The 17,423-nt window shown below is 56.5% G+C and overlaps 1 protein-coding gene across 4 annotated transcripts; it reads right to left on the reverse strand.

Moving 5' to 3' along the window:
• Window positions 1-928: 928 nt before the first annotated feature.
• ATG16L2 (autophagy related 16 like 2) lies at window positions 929-14,897 on the reverse strand. Of its 4 annotated transcripts, none has more exons than XM_037068635.1 (18): window positions 14,680-14,897; window positions 12,902-13,001; window positions 12,214-12,316; window positions 8,315-8,388; window positions 7,751-8,002; window positions 7,502-7,567; window positions 7,070-7,186; window positions 5,993-6,055; window positions 5,089-5,197; window positions 4,607-4,712; window positions 3,917-3,987; window positions 3,577-3,648; window positions 3,338-3,458; window positions 2,872-2,977; window positions 2,109-2,258; window positions 1,828-1,875; window positions 1,611-1,712; window positions 929-1,291 (listed from the first exon to the last, which is right to left on the reverse strand). In XM_037068635.1, exons 1-18 carry the CDS (start codon window positions 14,795-14,797, stop codon window positions 949-951), a joined length of 2,121 nt encoding a protein of 706 aa, XP_036924530.1. In that variant the 5' UTR covers window positions 14,798-14,897; the 3' UTR covers window positions 929-948. The 4 variants fall into 4 exon arrangements, with proteins under 4 accessions (XP_036924530.1, XP_036924531.1, XP_036924533.1 ...); XM_037068637.1 differs by having other exon boundaries at window positions 1,085-1,271; window positions 14,680-14,895; XM_037068636.1 differs by lacking the exon at window positions 5,993-6,055.
• Between the last annotated feature and the right edge of the window lie 2,526 nt (window positions 14,898-17,423).

The following is a 17,423-nucleotide window of genomic DNA, read 5'->3' on the forward strand; positions in this document are numbered from 1 at the left end:
CAACAGCCCTCGAGGTGCAGACTGCCCCCCATTTTACAGAGAAGGAAACTAAGGCACAAAGACCTTAAGTAACTTGCTCAAAATCCTTCAGCTACTAAACAATGGATGCGAGATTCACACCCAGTCTGGCTACAGAGTCCAGGCTCTTAGTTCTCTGCTGCCCAATCTGGACACGGGGTCCAAAACCCTGGGACTGGGGAAGACGCCCCAGGCAGATGGTAAGGGGACGAAGAAGGAGGCTGAGAGTGCGAGAGTGAAGCCTTTGACTCGCAGCTGCTTGGGTCCCCAGAGGCTGGCGCCCATCACTCAGGACCACGACCACGCTGCTGCGCCCTCCGCCACGCCCCAGGTCGATGAAGGCAGTGGGGCGCCGGGCTCCACCCTGTGGGCCTGCCTTACCCCGCAGAGCCTTGCTGTGCAGATGAAATCGGATGCTGATGCAGGCCCAGGCTCAGGCTCAGTCTCCTGCCGCACCCCCAGGCTCACAGACTCTGGAGGCCGTTCCCCACCCACTCCAGGTCTGCCTCTGGAACTAGCACTTGGCTGGCCTAACGGCAGGCCTGGTGTAACAACCACTAGACATCACTCTCCAATTTGTTTGAACCCTTTCCACCAGGGCCCTTTGGGGCTGTCTCCTCTACTCCCTCCTCAAACTCCCACGGCCCCACCTGAGGAGGACTCGAGGTGTCGGCCTAGCTGAAGGGCCAGCTTGGCCCGAGGGTGAAATTCCCAGGCTCCAACAGCCTCTGCCTTCCACTTCCTCCGGCCTTTCCCCACGCTGTCTCCTCTCAGACTGGGCCAGCATGGAGTCTGGGCCAGCTCTGCCCAGCTCTGTGCAGGAGGAGGAGAGGGAGCCAAGCCTGGGTTTCCTTGAGCCATCAGCCCGAAGATCTCTCTTCCCCAAATGCTACAAAGAGGCAAGCAGACACCAGTTTAGATGCATTTTTTCTACTTTTGGCACAGAAAGTGAGGAGACAGAGATAAACAAAGAGTACTGTAATCTGTCCCCCGCACCAACCCACACTTTGTTTTTAAACAGGGCAGGTCCCGCTGGCCTTCTTCCCCACTAGAGGCCCTGAGCCACCCCCACCCTGCCCATGCCTCCCTGGGGCCCAGTGGGAAGCTGCTCTCTGGCTCCGGGCTTCGGACTCCAGCTCCAGCCCAGGCAGGGGAGGTCACGGCACTAGTGCCAGAGCACGACCTTCCTGGCCTGGTCCACACTTGCCACGTGGCTCCCAGAGTAGCACCAGGCCACGGCGTTGACAGCAGTGCTGAGGGACGGAGGGCCAGGCTTCAGCAGGGTGTCAGCAGCTGGGCCCAAGGGCCCGGTGCTGCCCCTCATTCCTGGGCCTGGGCAGCCTGAGGCCTCTCTGAGCCCATTTCCTCACAGGTAAAGTGGGCTCACAGGCCATGATGAGGATGAACCCAAGGGCACGTGGAAAGGCACCCTGTGAACGGGAAGGGCTCTGGAGGGTGGGAGGTACAGAAACAAGGGCTGGGGACTCCCGGGCCCAAGCACGTCGGAACCTGGAATTGGCTGGACAGGACAGGGGCGGGGGCAGCCGTGGCCCTGAGGCTAGGGTGGGCAGGTGGGCGGCGGCCATGCTCACCAGTGGGGTCCACGTAGGCTGCTCTCCAATTTCCCAGTGTCCACGTCCCACATATAAAGGGCTCCGTCCCAGGAACCTGCCAACGCGTAGCTTCTGTCTGGGCTGCAGTGGCCAGAGCAGAGCAGGAGAGAGGGGATGGAGGTGAGACACACACTGACACACAGACACAGTCGGACTGGGCACACAGGGGCACAGACGTGTGCTTTCACGGACACACCTGAACACAGCTTTGGTCCAATCAGAGCCACACTTGAAGCCATCAGCGCTGAGGATGGACGGAGTCGGGTCGGAATGGAGGTGGCCGCCAGTCCCGGCCCTCACCCAGGAACTTCAGAAGGTTCCTCTCCCTGCCCAGGGGCCGGGCGCCTCCTCAGGCCCTGGTTCAGAAGGGCCTCCAGGGAGGGCTCTGCACTGACAGGCTCCGAGGAGCCTTTACAGGGCACAAGAGGCCCAGCCACCGCAGCCAAAGCCACAGGGTCAGCGGCCAGGAGAAGGTACCTGAACACCTGGCGGACATTGCTGACACGCAGGTCGATGACCTTGAGTGTGTTGTCCCGGGAACAGCTGAGCAGATGCAGGTGATCATGACTGAGGCTCAGGGAGGTAACCCGGCCCTGCACAGGGATGACCTGTGTGCAGCGGGGGGCCCTGAGCAGCAAGGACAGAGATGGGCATGAAGAGCAGCTCCCCTGCCCCAGGGTCGCCCCTGACCTGCTAACAAAGCACAGAGGCAGCCGGTCCCGGAGCCCTGAGCCCGGGCTGACAGTGACCGACCACCACGGCAGCAGCCCCACCACAGAAACGCAGGCAGCCCTCGACTCAAAGCCAAAGCTGGAGCCCCTGAAACCTCTGAGTCACAGAAACACGTGCCGGAGGGAAGCCGTAGACGTCTGTCCCTACATATGTGAGAGACCTAGGGCGTCCAGCGGCCGAGACGGAGGAGGGCTGGGCACCATCCAGCTCCAGCTTTTATCTGCTGTTCAAGCCCAGCGTTGCACTCTCAGGTTTAAAACACAACTAAAGCTTTTGTTCCTTTTGATTAAAGCTGAGAGCTAAATGGGAAAGGAGGTTTCTAGGTCTCGGCTGTCAAGGGCCAGGCAGAGTCCGGGGTCTGGAGGGAGAACCACTGAGGCGGCACATGCCCACCAGCTCAGCCTCACTTCCCCACCCACCCTGTGCATGGCTCCGTGGCCGGAGAAAGGAAAGGGAACCCAGGAGCCCTGTCCCTATGCCTCCACCACACATAGCCCACGCCTGTCACCTGCTGTCCCAAAACCGGATCTTCTGGTCATTGTGGCCACTAATGATGACATGGTCCCCGCATACCACGTCATTACAGTACGAAAGGACATTGATGGTCCTGGAGCCTGGGGAACAGGGAGCAGGGCCCCAGCCTCAGAGAAGGTTCGGCAGGAGCCGACCCGCTAGACAGAGGAGAAGCTGAGGCTCCAAAGCCCCAGAGGGCAGTGTCCTCCCAAAACCAGCACCTGGGTCCCTTGCTTCCCAGCCGAAGCCTGAGATTACCAAGAAATGACAGGAAGCACCACGGTGGAGAGAGGAGGTAGGGCCTTGGGAGGTTTCACCCCAAATGCCTGTGAATCTTGGCATCACTCCCAGAGAGCAGGTCAAGGTCCCTCATGGCCCAGCATGGGGGGTGGGGAGGGTGTGTGGGGGGCAGGGGATTCGGGGAGGGCAGCAGGGCAGGGTGGGGGGTAGCTGGGCCTCACAGTAGGCACGGCCGAGGTCCCACTCCTTCACTGTCCGGTCTCGACTCCCAGTCACTGCCTGGTGCCTCGTTAGCTTGAATTTGGCAGCTGTCACCTTGTCTGTGTGTCCAGACAACGTCTCCTGCCCCCATCACAAATATGAATTCAAGGGGATGGTCAGGACTCCACAATACCATACTCCCATCTGGGCCCAAGACATGACCCTGGACCCCCAAGCTGACTCCCCAGTCAGACCTCACCTTGGACATGGCCTCTCCCACCTTCCAGAGCTGAGCGGCCTGATTGTAAGTAGCTGCCAATACCTGGGAGCCCTGGAGAGATGGGAGTAGGAGAGGTCCGGGACCTGGACTGGGCCAGAGGCAATACCCATTAGGCCCCCAGGCCTGGGGCAGGGCTGCCTGGGAGCTTCCCAAAGCCCGGTCCCCCAGCAATGGAAGCGCCTCTGGGCCCAGGGAGGAGCAGTTGTGTAGGAGCCCGAGGGCCCAGACATGCGTTTCCTCAGGCCCCCGAGCCTCCACCTGCCTGGGGTGGAGACAGGGAAGGAAAGCACCCCACACCACTGGGGTGAAGTCTGCTCACCGAGGGATCAAAGTCCACACTGGTGATGCTTCCACCAGCTCCTTCAAGGGTCTGGTTGGCCTCCAGGCGACCTGCGGGGGACAGGGGCCAGGGGAAGGGACAGGTACAGTGAGGTCGCTGACCTCGTGAAAATGAGGAGCTGGGACTGGACATGGGAAAATCAGGGTTCCCCAATTTAGAGGACAGAATCACTAGCCCTAGCCAGTCATTTTGCAGGGCTAAAGATGACCGGCGAAAAGGGACTGCCCCTACGTCCCACACAAGCCAGTGCCAGGCCAGCTAGAGGTTGGCCTCCTCGAGGGAGGCTCCAGGAGGCGGCTCTGCCTTCCTGACACCCCCCCTCTACAGAGCCCGAGACAGCTAGCTAACCTCCCTCTCCTCCCTGAGTTCTCAGAGTTCAAGAGGTAACAGAAGGGGCCTAGGGAGCCCCTGCCTCCCCTAACGGGGGCCATCCGAGCTCAGCCATCCCCATCCTACAGGCATGGACCCCCGGAAGCTAGAAGGCTCTATCATTTTCTTCAGAAGAGTGAACCCAAAACTCTTGCCAAGGGCTTATCTGCCCACTGCCCACAGGAATGTTCTAGGTGAGGGAACATTAAGAGGCCCAAGACCTTTGCCCACCGAGCAACAAGCTGAGGGTAGGGTCTGGGAAGAAAACACTGGGCTGGCCTACGGCAGAAGGTTCCTCACCTCCCACGACATTCCAGAGGTGGATGAGGCGGTCAGTCCCCGCAGTGGCCAGGAGGCTGTTATTGGGACCAAAACAAACTGCATTGACCTCAGAAAGGTGGGCATCCTGTGGGGGAAAAGGGAGGTTGGTGCCCCTGACCCTTGTCATGGAGGCCTCTGTGTACACTCACAGGCTCTCTCTCGAGTGCACCCGAGCACACAACAGTGTCCCACCACTCTGCCTAGACCCCTGCAGCAGCCTCCCCCAAAGACATCCCACACTCCCCCATGGGTACCCTGGTCTCCCAGCCTCCTGTCTCTCCCTCTCCAGTCTGCGCCCTCATTATGAAAAGCTGAGGGGTTCCCACCACAAGCTGTGGCAGGAAAACTCCTACTCCTGCTGGCAGCCTCGCCCTGCTTCCCTGGCCTCCTCGGACCACTCCGGGGGCCCACACTCCCCGTACCTGCTAGCACCCCCTGCAAGTAGCCCAGCTCCTCCTTACCAGCACATACTGAGCCCGGGTGGGAAGTCGGGCAGCCACACACACAGGGATGCTCTGGTATCGCTGCTCAGGGACTCCCCCAATTGAGTGTCCTCTCCTCTTCTTAAAACTGGAGGGGGAGGGGGGAGCCAGGAGGGCATTCAGCAAGGCCTTCTGCTATGAGAGCCTCAAGTTCCCCTGAGGCAGCAACAACAGGAAGCAGACACAGAAGGCAACAGAACATGGCCAGAATGTGCAGGAAGCCCAGTGCCCAGCCCAGCCTCTGATCCCTGGGGTCAGTGTGGAGATGGGAGGAGCACAGAAAAAGGCACAGAGGCAGGGCAGAGCCAGTGGATGCGGAGAAACCCTGGGGCTGAGGTTTCAGCCCTGGCCTTGCCACTGCTGGCCTCTGTAGCCCTGAATGAGTCCCTGACACTTTTTTTTAATCCTCGCCCAAGGATATATTTGATTTTAGAGACAGAGAAACATCCATCGGCTGCCTTCTATATGGGCCCCAACTAGGGATCGAACCCACAACTCAGCTTGTGCCCTGACTGGGGACTGAACCTGCAACCCTTTGGTGTACGGGACAATGATTCAACCCACTGACCTGTCTAACCAGGCCAGTCCCTGACATTTCTGAACCCAAACTTCCCAACTGAGTGGCAGTCCCTGCCCAGCTTCAGGCTGGAGCTCCTTCAGGCTGGAGCTTCAGGCTGGAGCTCAGAGCTCCCTCTGAGAAAACTGGATGAGGGACAGAGCCTGGAGGACAGCTGAGCTGGGGCTGAAAGTGAGGCCATGCACCTCCAGGTCTCAGCAGAGACTCACGCAGACTGCTAGACGACACACAGATGGACAGATGGAGGCGCACACACAGGCCGAGCCTGGGCTCCAGGGTGCCCTGCCCCTTCCCACACACACTTACTCCAGAAGCCCCTTCACCACATCCACACAGTGAGACAGGGTCAGGGCGGTGGCAGAGGCAGACCTGGGGCAGAGCCGAGAGAGATGGGCTAAGGGACCAGCGCTGTGTGTGCAGACAGTGTTGCCAACCCTGCTCTGCCAGAGACCCTGGGGCTCACAGGGCCTGGAGCCCTGGAAGAGGACTTGGCTCCTCCCAGACCAGAAGAGTGGCATGCCCCAGGGCAGTCCCATGAAGATGGAGGCAGAGAGGCAGCTGGCAAGGAAGTCTCCCAGAGTTTTCACCACAATGGTAAGAACTGCCTCATCATCCTAGTTCCCCTCACAACCAAAGTTTCTGGGAGGGTGAACTGAGGCCTGTGAAGGGGTAGTGATGAAGGTGCCCCCGGCTGGGACAGCATAAGGCTGGGGGCAGGGGGATGGGAAAACCTAGACCTCCTGAGACCTTAAAAATGCCCAGGGGTGTGTCCTGGAATGAACTGGCCCACAGGGGCTGCCAAGGGCTTCGGGGCCCAGCATCCCATGCCCTCCCCCAGGTTCCTGCGCTGCCCCGAGGCCTGGACCAGTGACTGCAAGGAAGAGCTGTTGGAATGGGGAAGGGGGCAGGGAAGGGCAGCGCCAGTAATAGGCAAATCAAACAGATGGGCAGACTGAGGGGAGGGGCACAAGGACCGAAGCCCTGGTCAGGTCCCACAGTGTGAGCTCACATCCACACACGCTCAGATGTTCACATGCATTCAAGTATGCTCGCCCAGACTTGCACACTTGTGTGCTCTCACATCCCTGGGTATGCATACAATGCCTGCAACAGCTGAGCCCTGGGACTTGCCCACAGGTTCCCTCCTGGTGACATCTTTTCATCAGCCAGGCACCCCATCCCCAGAGACATGGTCCTGGGAATGAAAGAAAGGGGTGAGGACAGGGGGAGGGGCCTGCGGTGGCACTGACGGTCAGACCTATCCAAGAAGGTCTGAGCTATACCACAGCGTCTCTCCAAGGCCCCTCCCAATGCGAGCCGGCTCAAGGGCTACTGGAAGACTCTGAGATAGGGCCCAACTCAGAGCTCTACGACAGTCCTCACCTAAAAGGCCTCTTCCACTTTTCACCAGCCTCACTCGCTAGAAATTCCGGCTCAGCAGGCAGTGTTAGCGTCACCTCAGCCTTCTCCTTGATCCCGATGCCTAGGGTGTCCGGGCTCCTGCAAGAGGGAACAGAGCTCGGGAGGGCCAAGGGACCCCGGGGACCGGCACGGTGAAAACATGCAGACCCCAGACCCTGAGTGATGGCCCCGTCCTGGCTCCTATGACCACACATGCCTGCTCGTCGTGTCCTGTGAGCTCCGTCTTTGTGTCCCCTCCCTACTGTGATCGTGCCCACATGCGGTCAGGTGCCTGGGTGGCCACACGCAGGTGTGGGGCAAGGCAGAATTGGAGGACAGGTGCCCGAGAACAGGGCACTCCAGAGCACATGGGGCAGAGCCAGCATCAGAGGCTCCCGGCGCCTCGCCACTCACTCGCTGATGCTCACTGTCCGCTTGGCAGCCTTCCTTAGCTCATGGGACACCCGTGCCTGCTTGGCCCTGTGGAGAGAAAAACATCCTGGGATCCAGGCGCAGGACGCTGCCACCTTCCTGCGAGGGGAGGGGTGGATCGCCCCTCCTGAGGAAGGTGCACGGTGTTCCCCCCAAGAGGAAGGGATGGGAGTCGCTCCTACCGGGGCGGAACCGCTCACCTCCCAGAGCGATGAGACTCCGTGCTCTCACCTCTCGCGACGCTCGTTGCGCAGGTTGCGCTCCGCAGCAGCGCGGACTTTGCGCTCCACCAGCTGCTCGAGCAAGTCGCGCGCCTCCTCCTCCAGCCTGCGCAGGGACGCCTCCTGGAGTCCCAGGTGCGCGCGCAGCGCGTCGTAGGCCAGCCGCTGCGCTGCGTTCCGGGTTCGCTGCGCTTCCACCTGCGCAGTCTGCTGTGCCCGCGCTTCCCGTAGCTGCGCCACCCTAGCCTCCAGAGCCGCCAGCCTGGAACGAGGCGAGCCAACGTCACCGCCCAATGGGAATGGGTCCCAGAGCTGGGACAGACTTGCCGTGGTCAAGCGCCACCCAAGTGGCTAAGGCAAATCTCCCAGCTAGCCTTACCCCCTCAGAGTCCTGTGGTTCAAGTCTGGGGATGAGGGGAGAGCTGTTGGGCTCTGCTGGAGGCACACAGGATCATCCACCCACCCACCCCCACCCCCACCCCCACCCCCATCCCCACCCCCCCACCTGCTGCAGAGATGCCTCAGAGGCTTTTAGAGGTGGGTGCAGTTCCTCTGGCGCCCACCCACATCCTACCTGCTGCGTCGCACCTCCAGTTCGGATTCCAGGGTTCCCAGGGCTGCGCTCTTTTCCACCACCTGGTAGGCCATCTGGGGGGTGGTTAAGGGCCAGACAGGTGGGTGCTGTGCAAAGCTTCCACCAAGGCCTGCTATCCTTCCACCCACCTGCCGCCTTAGTGAAAAGCAAGCTGAGGTGCAGGGAGACTTAAGGGTCTGGCATGGATGCACTGCAGTTTGATGATACAATTAAAGGCCTTAGCCTTTGGACTCGAACACTTGGGTGTCAAGCCTGTGACCCTAGGGTAGTCACTGAACCTCTCTGAACCTATTGTTCCTTTCCTATAAAATGAGAATGATATGCTTACTTAATAAGGTAACAGGGAATTATTATATTATATTAAGAACTATTATATTAATAGTTCTTCAAATAATAGCAAATTTTTAATGTTTAAAAAAGATTTTATTTATTTACTTTCAGAGAGAGGGGCAAGGAGGGAAAAGAGAGGGAGAGAAGCATCAATGTGTGGTTGCCTCTCTCGTGCCCCCAAATGGGGACCTGGCCTGCAACCCAGGCATGTGCCCTGACTGGGAATCAAACCTGTGACCTTTTTGGTTCACAGACCAGCACTCAATCCACTAAGCCACACCAGCCAGGGCTTAATTTTTAATATAGTACTTATGTGTTCCCTTTCTTGTTCTAAGCATTCTACACAAATTAACTCTTAATCCCCGTAACATCACCATGAGGTAGGTACTGCCATTCTCCCCATTTTACAGAGGAGGACACCAACACAGAAGTTAAGTATCTTGCCCAAAGTCACACAGCTAAGTGACAGCCGATACTGGAACCCAGGCCACCTAACTATGTTCCAAGCAAAGGGCAGGTGTAGAGGAAGGGTTCGAGGGATTTGGATTCTGTTCCCCACCCCTCCAATGCCTGGCTGGCCCAAGCATAGATCCGGGAGAGGAAGAGGAGCTCTGAGCAGAGGCACACAGGCTAAGAATGTAAATGGACTTTAAGAGCACAGGGCCCAGACTGAACACTGTGGCCGAAGGTGATCTCAACCACAGCCCAGCCTCAGTGAACAGTCCTTCAACCAAGAGCCAAGAGAGCTGGGGAAGCCACAGAGACAGGCTTCAACTCCCACCTCGGGAGCTGAGTGATCAGTGGGAGAGACAGATGCCAGGCAAAGAAGTTCCTGCCGGTGTGGCAGAAGGCACATGAGGAAATAACCAAGGCTGGGGGATCCAACCTGTTCCCGTGCTCTTCCCCACACGGGCTTGGTGAGGGACGGACTGAGGAGCAAGGTCGGGGCCGTCCGCCCGCACTGACATGACTCCCNCAGTGAACAGTCCTTCAACCAAGAGCCAAGAGAGCTGGGGAAGCCACAGAGACAGGCTTCAACTCCCACCTCGGGAGCTGAGTGATCAGTGGGAGAGACAGATGCCAGGCAAAGAAGTTCCTGCCGGTGTGGCAGAAGGCACATGAGGAAATAACCAAGGCTGGGGGATCCAACCTGTTCCCGTGCTCTTCCCCACACAGGCTTGGTGAGGGACGGACTGAGGAGCAAGGTCGGGGCCGTCCGCCCACACTGACATGACTCCCTGTGGGAGCCGCCCGGGGAGCAGCCCCGCACGGGCAAGGCGGCGAGGCCTGCTCTCACAGCTGGCCCGGTTTATAACACTCATCATTCCTTTCCCCACCGAGCAACCTGACCACCACTCCTGCTTCCTCGCTTGTCATTTGCTTCATTACTTTCACTGATGTTTTGGTAGTATTTTTCTTCGATACTTTTCAAAATTCAAATAATAAGATATGGAAAACAGATGAGTGGTTACCAGGAGTTGGGAACGATGTGGGGAGAGGGGTAAGCTGTGACTAAAATCAGGCGGCAAGAGAGGGATCTCTGGTGATGGACTAGTGCCATACGGTAGTGTTCACACAGATACGACATGTGGCAAAAACACAAAGGACTGTGCACAGTCCACACCAATGGCAACTCTGGTTTCGTGTGGTGCTCTAGTTACATCAGAAGTAAGCAATGGGGGAAATCGGGTGAAAGGTGCACAGGGCTTAGCTCTACTATCTTTGCAGCTTCCTATGAATCTATAAGTATTTCAAAATAAAAAGCTAAAATAGAAAAAAAGCTAAGACAGTAATCATGGTACATGTGTGTTGTGATTTGTGAAATAATACTAGCAGTCAAAGGAAAGCCCCTCCCCATCCCCGGCACAGCCAATGGGAGCTGACTGGTGTGCCTGAGGAACGCTGAGGGTGCGGGGTGTGTACAAGTGTCCCGCACTAAGGGACCCAGGAGCTCAGACAGGAGAGAGTGGCAGGTCACGCACATACCAACCTGACCACGGGGAGAGGTGGTGAAAGAGTCTTTTACTTTTTCACTCGATGGGCTTCTGTTCTTTTGAAATGCTCACAAGCATGCATTGTGTATTACTTGTCTTTTATTCATGGAAGTCATTTTATTATTAAAATATATAACTCTGAGTGCTGTATGACGAATGGGTGGGGGTGCCGAGGGAGGAGCCATCCAGGGCAGAACGAGGGTAATTTGGACTAGGCCAGATGTGGTCCAGGAGACAGAAGTGGACGGATGTGGAGGCAGGATCCATGACCTGGTGACCAGCTCAGAACAGAGGGCTGGGAGGGGTGACAGGGTCACCCGGGTTAACAGCCTGGTGACTGACTACCAGTAGAGGGATCTACCTCATTCACCACATTCATCACTTAGTCTACAGATATTCATTAAAATGGACTGGAGACAGGTCCCAGGGACACAATGGAGGCAAACCAGAAGCATCCCAGGCCTTGGGGCATGCACAGCCTATGAAGGGGGCTCAGATATTTGAGAACCACTTCTCAAATGTCAAGTTGTAACTACATCAGGCCTCCGAGGAAGAGGCTCTAGCTGGGTTCACAGCCCTGGTCCCACAGCAGTCCGGCAAGTGGCTGGGCATGCTGTGACTGGGTGAGTCCACTGGCCCATCAGTCTCCTCAAGTGGACTCAGCTCTGTGAGGCCAGGTCTTGTTCACTACTGCACCCCCTGGGCCTTGCATGAAGAGATTACCAATATATAACTGTTGAAAGAATGGAGAGCACCGAAGACGGATTCATGTGGTTTGTTGGAGTTCAAATCCCGCCTCCACCTCTCTAAGCCTCCGTTATATCCTCTGCAACCATGAAGTTGCAGAGAATTAGCTAATACTTAGCACAGAGCCTGCAGGGAGTCACTCAACGTGATGTTGGCCACATTATTACAGGGGCGATGGGGTGTCTGACTTTAGATGTGAAGTCCAAAAAAGCAGCTGAGCAAGACAGTCTGGGTTAGAGACGGGTCTGGGAGTCAGCAAACAAAATCTCTGAGGCTGTGGGAGTGAGTGAACCTACCAGAGCTCCAAGAAACGAGCATGCAAAGGAAGGAGGAGAGGGAGCAGGGGAGGAGCCAGACAAGGAAGTTCCGAAGCAACGGGCACAGAAATGAGAGGAACACAGGAGAGAGTGGTGAAATAAGCCAAGAGGCACCATGGGGGTGTGAGGCAGACCACCTTACCCATTTAGTCTGTAAATGTGGACTGAGCACCAACTGGAGATAGGCCCTGGGGTTGGCAGGCAAGTGGTGAACAGAGGAGGCTGCACCACCAGGAAGGGGGAACTGAGGCAGCCTGGCCCGTGCACCTGGCATTCCTCCCTGAGCTCCCACCTCGCTTCCTCCAGCTGCTGTTGGAGCCTACCTCACCAGGGGCTGCCAGAGCCAAGCGAGAGAGCACTCCGACCGTCTGGCCTCAAGGCGCTGGACTTGGGGATTGTCTCCCTTTTGCTGGCTCCCTTGGACCACATCTGCTGGTCCCCAAAGATCCTGGCCCCAGCCCATTCTCTCTCAGACCCCTGCCCAGCCTACCTCACCACAGACCAGCTGGAGCCCCTCCTTCTTCTCTTGCCATTTCACCGTCAGAGTGGCTGGTGACCGCACTTGGTCAGAGTCAGATCCCAACTCCTCCTCCCTGCCAACCAATCAAGAGAGTGGTGCTCACTGTCCCTCCATCCACCCATCCACCCAGGGGCTGTGCAAGGAAAGCCCAAGACCAGAGCCATGAACGTTCTCCTGAAGAAGGTGGGAGCCAGAAAGCCAGCAGAGGAAAGAGCATGTCTCCAGACACTGAAGTTGTCCATGACTCCTCAGCTCTGGCGTCCTTTCCATGGTGAGGACCCTCCTCAAGAAGCACCTCCCAAGTCTGGGCCCCAAACCATTCTGGATTCTCACCTTCACTCCCTTTTTGGAATAGGTAGCAAGACCCTTTCTGTGGGCACCAGGTAAGGAAGAGGGAGACAGACAGAGAAGGGGGAAAGATGAGTGTGGGGGTGGGAGCAGAAGGAAATGGGACAAAGGCAGACACGGACTGAGATGGATGGGAGGGAAGGACATTCTAAGCAGCTGGCCTGGCGGAAGGCTGAAGAGCTGACATCCCCCTCTCCTGGCAGCATCCAGGGGCTGATGAGGTGCCAGGGGGAGAACCCAGCACAGGCAGTTGGGGCTGGGCCTATGCACAGGCAGCCCATTGGGACCATGAACACACACACACACTCACCAGGGGCCCTGGTGGGTAGCAGGAGTGACATCGTTTGGCTCTGGGTGCAGTTTCTCCGAGAACGGGGCTAGCAGCTCAGCCTTCTCCAAGAGACGGTTATCTAGGGGTGCAAGATGGTGAGCCTGGGGCAAAAACAGACACCTTCCAACAGACTCCAGGCATACAGGTGACCTCTCTGGCTGAGAGGACTGTAAGCCCAGGGGTGCAACATGGGAGAGCTGCTGGTAGTCTGAACTCTACCCCTTGCATACAAGGTTTTGTGCAGTTCTACCCAGACCTTCAGCCTTGGCACAGCACTAGCCCTCAGGTCCTCCAGAAGACCTGCTCTCCCAGGGGCAAAAAAAGGGCCACCACCATCGGGGAAGAATAAGGTTGGGCATTGCCCCACCAAGGTTCCTGAGACAGGAAGGGGCCAGGGACTGATCCCCCTGCCCCGGGGCAGGGCTTGGCCCCAGAGAGTGATGACACAGAGCTCCACCGGCCCACAGCCTTACTTCCCCTAACTTTTTGGACTAAAAAACAATCATGACTTCCCCAGGTTGGTAGAAGGTTCCTCCCCACCCCAATCCCAGCTAAAAGAGAAAGCCCTTGAGCAATTATCCAGCAGACCTCCCCAAGTTTGCCGGTTTCTGCAACAGACCTGAAATTCACTCCCTCCACCCCCTCCACGCCCACCACTGACACTTCCTCTTTTTTCACCAATTCCAGGGCAGGGTGCGGGCAGTAAGTCCAGGCCTAGCTCCTCAGCAACTTCCCTCAGCCAGTGCCCTGACTGTCACCTCCACCCAGGTGGGAGGCCTAGTTCTCACACAAAACCCCAGTCTCCAGGCCCTCGCACCCCATGACAGCAAGTCTAAAGATGCCACTGTGTCCAATTCATGGGCGAGAAATCTGAGGCTTAGGAATATAACCTGCTTTAAGTGTATCTGATTTCAGCCCTCCAGAGTCTCCCCAGTCCCACACATTTGCTGGGGAAAGGGGGTATCCGTGGGGGACAGCTGGTTAAGCTTCAGCCAGGATCAGGCCCAGTGATGGTGCTGCAGAGACTGCGGTTGGACTTTCCACCTCAAGCATAATGACCTCAGGTGACCAGGGCCCTACACGCAGATGCACACCTGTTCATCGCTCTTGACCTACACACCCCCTCCTGACCAGCTAGCCCCCCAGAAACAACGCTGTAAAAGTCTGACTTCCAGGGCTCCGCCAGTTCCCTCCCAGGGTCTGTGGCTCCCTGTTTCTCCCATAGGCCAGGGCGGGCTGGGCGCAGAGACACTCCAAAATTCTAACCCAGGATAACCTAGCAGGAAACTCTGTGCCTCCTCCTTAGAGACTGTTTCACTCCTTCCTTTGATTGGCCAAAAATAATTGCTCTAGATAGTCCCCGCATTCTGTCACTGGGCTATGGGTACCAATCGGACTGACCCGGCTCTATCTTGGGAACTGCCCAGCAGGGGGAAGCACAGGGACCCTACAAAACCAACATGGTGAGGGTGCCTAGGAAGTACAGCTCGTGGGAGGCAGAGCCGGCCCTGAGGAACAAGAGAGGGAGGACCAGGAGAAGCGCCATCCAGGAAGGGGCTCTAGGCAGAGCCTGGCCTGCAAGAGGCAGGAATGCAGCTAGTCGGAGATGGGGCGCCACATATAGGGTCCAGCAGGTCCAAGGCTTCGGAGGAGAGAAGGCACTGGTGCACCTGAATCACAGTGGAGAAACCAGACACACTCTCCCGAAGCCCCGTCCCCTCCACAGCCATCTTCTGAGCTCCCTGGGGCGCACTCACAGGCCTGCACCAGCTCCAGGAAGAGTGCCTTTTGCGAGCGGTCCCGCTGCCGCAGCTGCCGCACGATGTGGCGTTTCCAGCGGGCGACGGGGGATCCAGAGCCACAGGGCCCGGCCATGGCAGTGCGCTCCCGCCTGCCCCACGCACATCCGAGCCCTAAAAAGGCGCCAGTGGGCTGGGGCGGGACCTCCAGGGGACTCCGTGACGTCAGGGAGGGCCCCCGCGGGAAATCCCCGGATTGTACCAAGAGCGTGTTTGGTGGGGATAACGAGACGCAACCGTTGGTGGGAGCGCACCAAGGTCTACACCACGGGGACCCCCAAAATTATCATCTAAGTTGGAGCTCCTATTGCTTGAGCAATAAGCAGAACTCGAGATCGGAGCCTCCTGGACGGCTTCCCCCGTGCCCGTTGGTGCGCTCCGAAGGCGGGGCCACCAGGGCCAGTGCTGTTTGTCTCCACCGCGCCCGACCCAGCTCTCGGTAACTGGACTTTGTCCACGGCTCTCTGGGCCAGGCAGCGCTACTCGGTCAGACCAGGAGACGTCCTCACACCCGGCCCCCACCGTCGAGGCATCAAGATCGTGAAGGGAGGCCAGACTGACCCGAGGCACCTTATAGGACAGCGAGATAAGAAAGCTCAGAGGAGGCGGGGACTGAAAGGAAAAAGCCCTGCTTTCCGGAGATGATGGCGTTTGAATTGGGTTGTGAGGGATGAATGAAATAGGAGTTGACCAGAAGCAAAGAGAAGAGGATTCCAAGCAGTGGGAATAACAAGTTCGATGACACAAACATGGATTCGGGCCTGGAAGGACAGGGGGCAGAACTGCTCCTGTGGGGAGCGAGGTTTAGGGGTCCAATTTGTCACAGAAAATGTAGGTCCCTCAGAGTTAAAGGGTTGTAACTGATTTCATCCAGCAAGCCCCTGGCCCAGAGGGGTGGGTGGCTGAGTTGGTCAGCAACCAAATTTTGATTCAGGGCTTAATGAGAGGTTCACCTTATGGTTGGTGGCTGGAGAAGCAGCAGCATCTCTTCCAGGTACACCTGTCAGTAAATCGTGGGTTGTGGGGAACTGTAGTGAAATTACCTCCAGCAAGACCCTGGTCCAGAGCTCTGCAGACACGGGCTAGTGCGAAGAATTAGAGGAGGAATTCACTGGGCCTCAACCCCTGGTACACTGTGTAAGGCCCCAGCAGGCCCTGCTCCGCGTGAGTGAATGCAGACCTTTCCATTCCCAGGAAATGAGAGAAACTGGATAATGTTGGGGAGCCAGAAAGGCCCTGGAGGTGACAGGTTTGTGTAGATGCAGATGGTGGGTCACAGAACTTGAAAAGCATTAAATGCCAGTGATGTCCCAGGAGAGTACACCCTGCTCTGCTTTGAAACCCCAATATGCTCTCAGTCCCCCACATGCCATTATCTACGACTCTCGTTTCCTTTGCACGTGTTCTTTTGAAACACCTTCCCCTCTAGTCACCCCGGCTTCCACTCATGGGTTACCTCCTCCAGGAAAACTCTCCGGCCCCTGCGCTGAGTTAAGGCTTCTCTGACCTCAGCCTCAGCCCAAGCCTGCCCTGCCTGTGGAAGGATTGGATGATGAGTGACAACGTTCACTAGAAGGCATGCCCAGGAAAAGGTCATGGTGTACCCAGGGAGGCCCGCAGCCAACTGGCAACAGTGACAAATTAACTCCCTTTAGGACTGGGAACTCAGGGGTGCCTGCAGACACCAAAAAGGGGCTGGGGCTGTGGGCACTGAAGGGCGTATTCCCAGGGCTCTGCCTGGTTGTGAGGTGTGAAGGCGCTAGTTCTCCCAGGCGAGGAGTCACGTCACAGTCAGGAGCTCCTAACCCTTTTCTGATTCAAGAAACATTCCTTGGAAAATTTAAATCATTGACATTGTTTAATGGTATGCAATAAAGATTTTGATTAAAAATATCTCCTGTCTTTAGGCTAAGAAAGATTATATGAAAAGTTCACTTAAAATAAAATTTTAGATAACATTCATAATACGTGAAGGCAAATTTCTACTTTTCACGTTTAGCATGAAAAATTTCATGTTTTTTAAGTATTTTATTTATTCATTTTTAGAGAGAGGGGAAGGTAAGGAGAAAGAGTGGGAGAGAAATATCACTGTGTGGTTGCCTCTCTCGTGTCCCCTACTGGGGACCTGGCCTGCAACCCAGGCATGTACCCTGACTGGGAATTGAACCAGCAACCCTTTGCTTCACAGGCCTGCGCTCAATCTACTGAGCTACACCAGCCAGGGCAAATTTCACATTTATCTTTTTAGATAAATTTATCTTTAGTTATGTTAGAAAAACATGATTCTAAACCAATAAATATAAAAAAGTGATTATATCATGATTTAGAAATCTCATGTCATTTTGAAACTCACACTTGGGTTAGGCATCTCCCGGTAGCCAGAGTGACTGTTTAAAATGAAGTCAGTCCTGGCCGGTAGCTGAGTTGGCTAGAGCATCATCTGATGCACCAAGGCTGTGGGTTCGATTTCCGTCGGGCACAAATACAAGAAACAACCGATAAATGGATGAATAAGTGGAACAACAAATCGATGTTTTTATCTCTCTCTCTCTCGTCAATATTTTTTTAAAGAGAATTACAGAATAAAATAAAACCCTACATCAACTTATGTTATTCTTACTTAAATCCCCCTAAGGCTTTCCAGCAGATTCAAGGCAAACCACAACCCTTTTCTGTGGCCTTAACAACCCGGCTTAGTCTGG

Source organism: Sturnira hondurensis, unplaced genomic scaffold (genome assembly GCF_014824575.4).
Source record: "Sturnira hondurensis isolate 20B ecotype Veracruz unplaced genomic scaffold, ASM1482457v3 Scaffold0017746, whole genome shotgun sequence".
NCBI lineage: Eukaryota > Metazoa > Chordata > Mammalia > Chiroptera > Phyllostomidae > Sturnira > Sturnira hondurensis.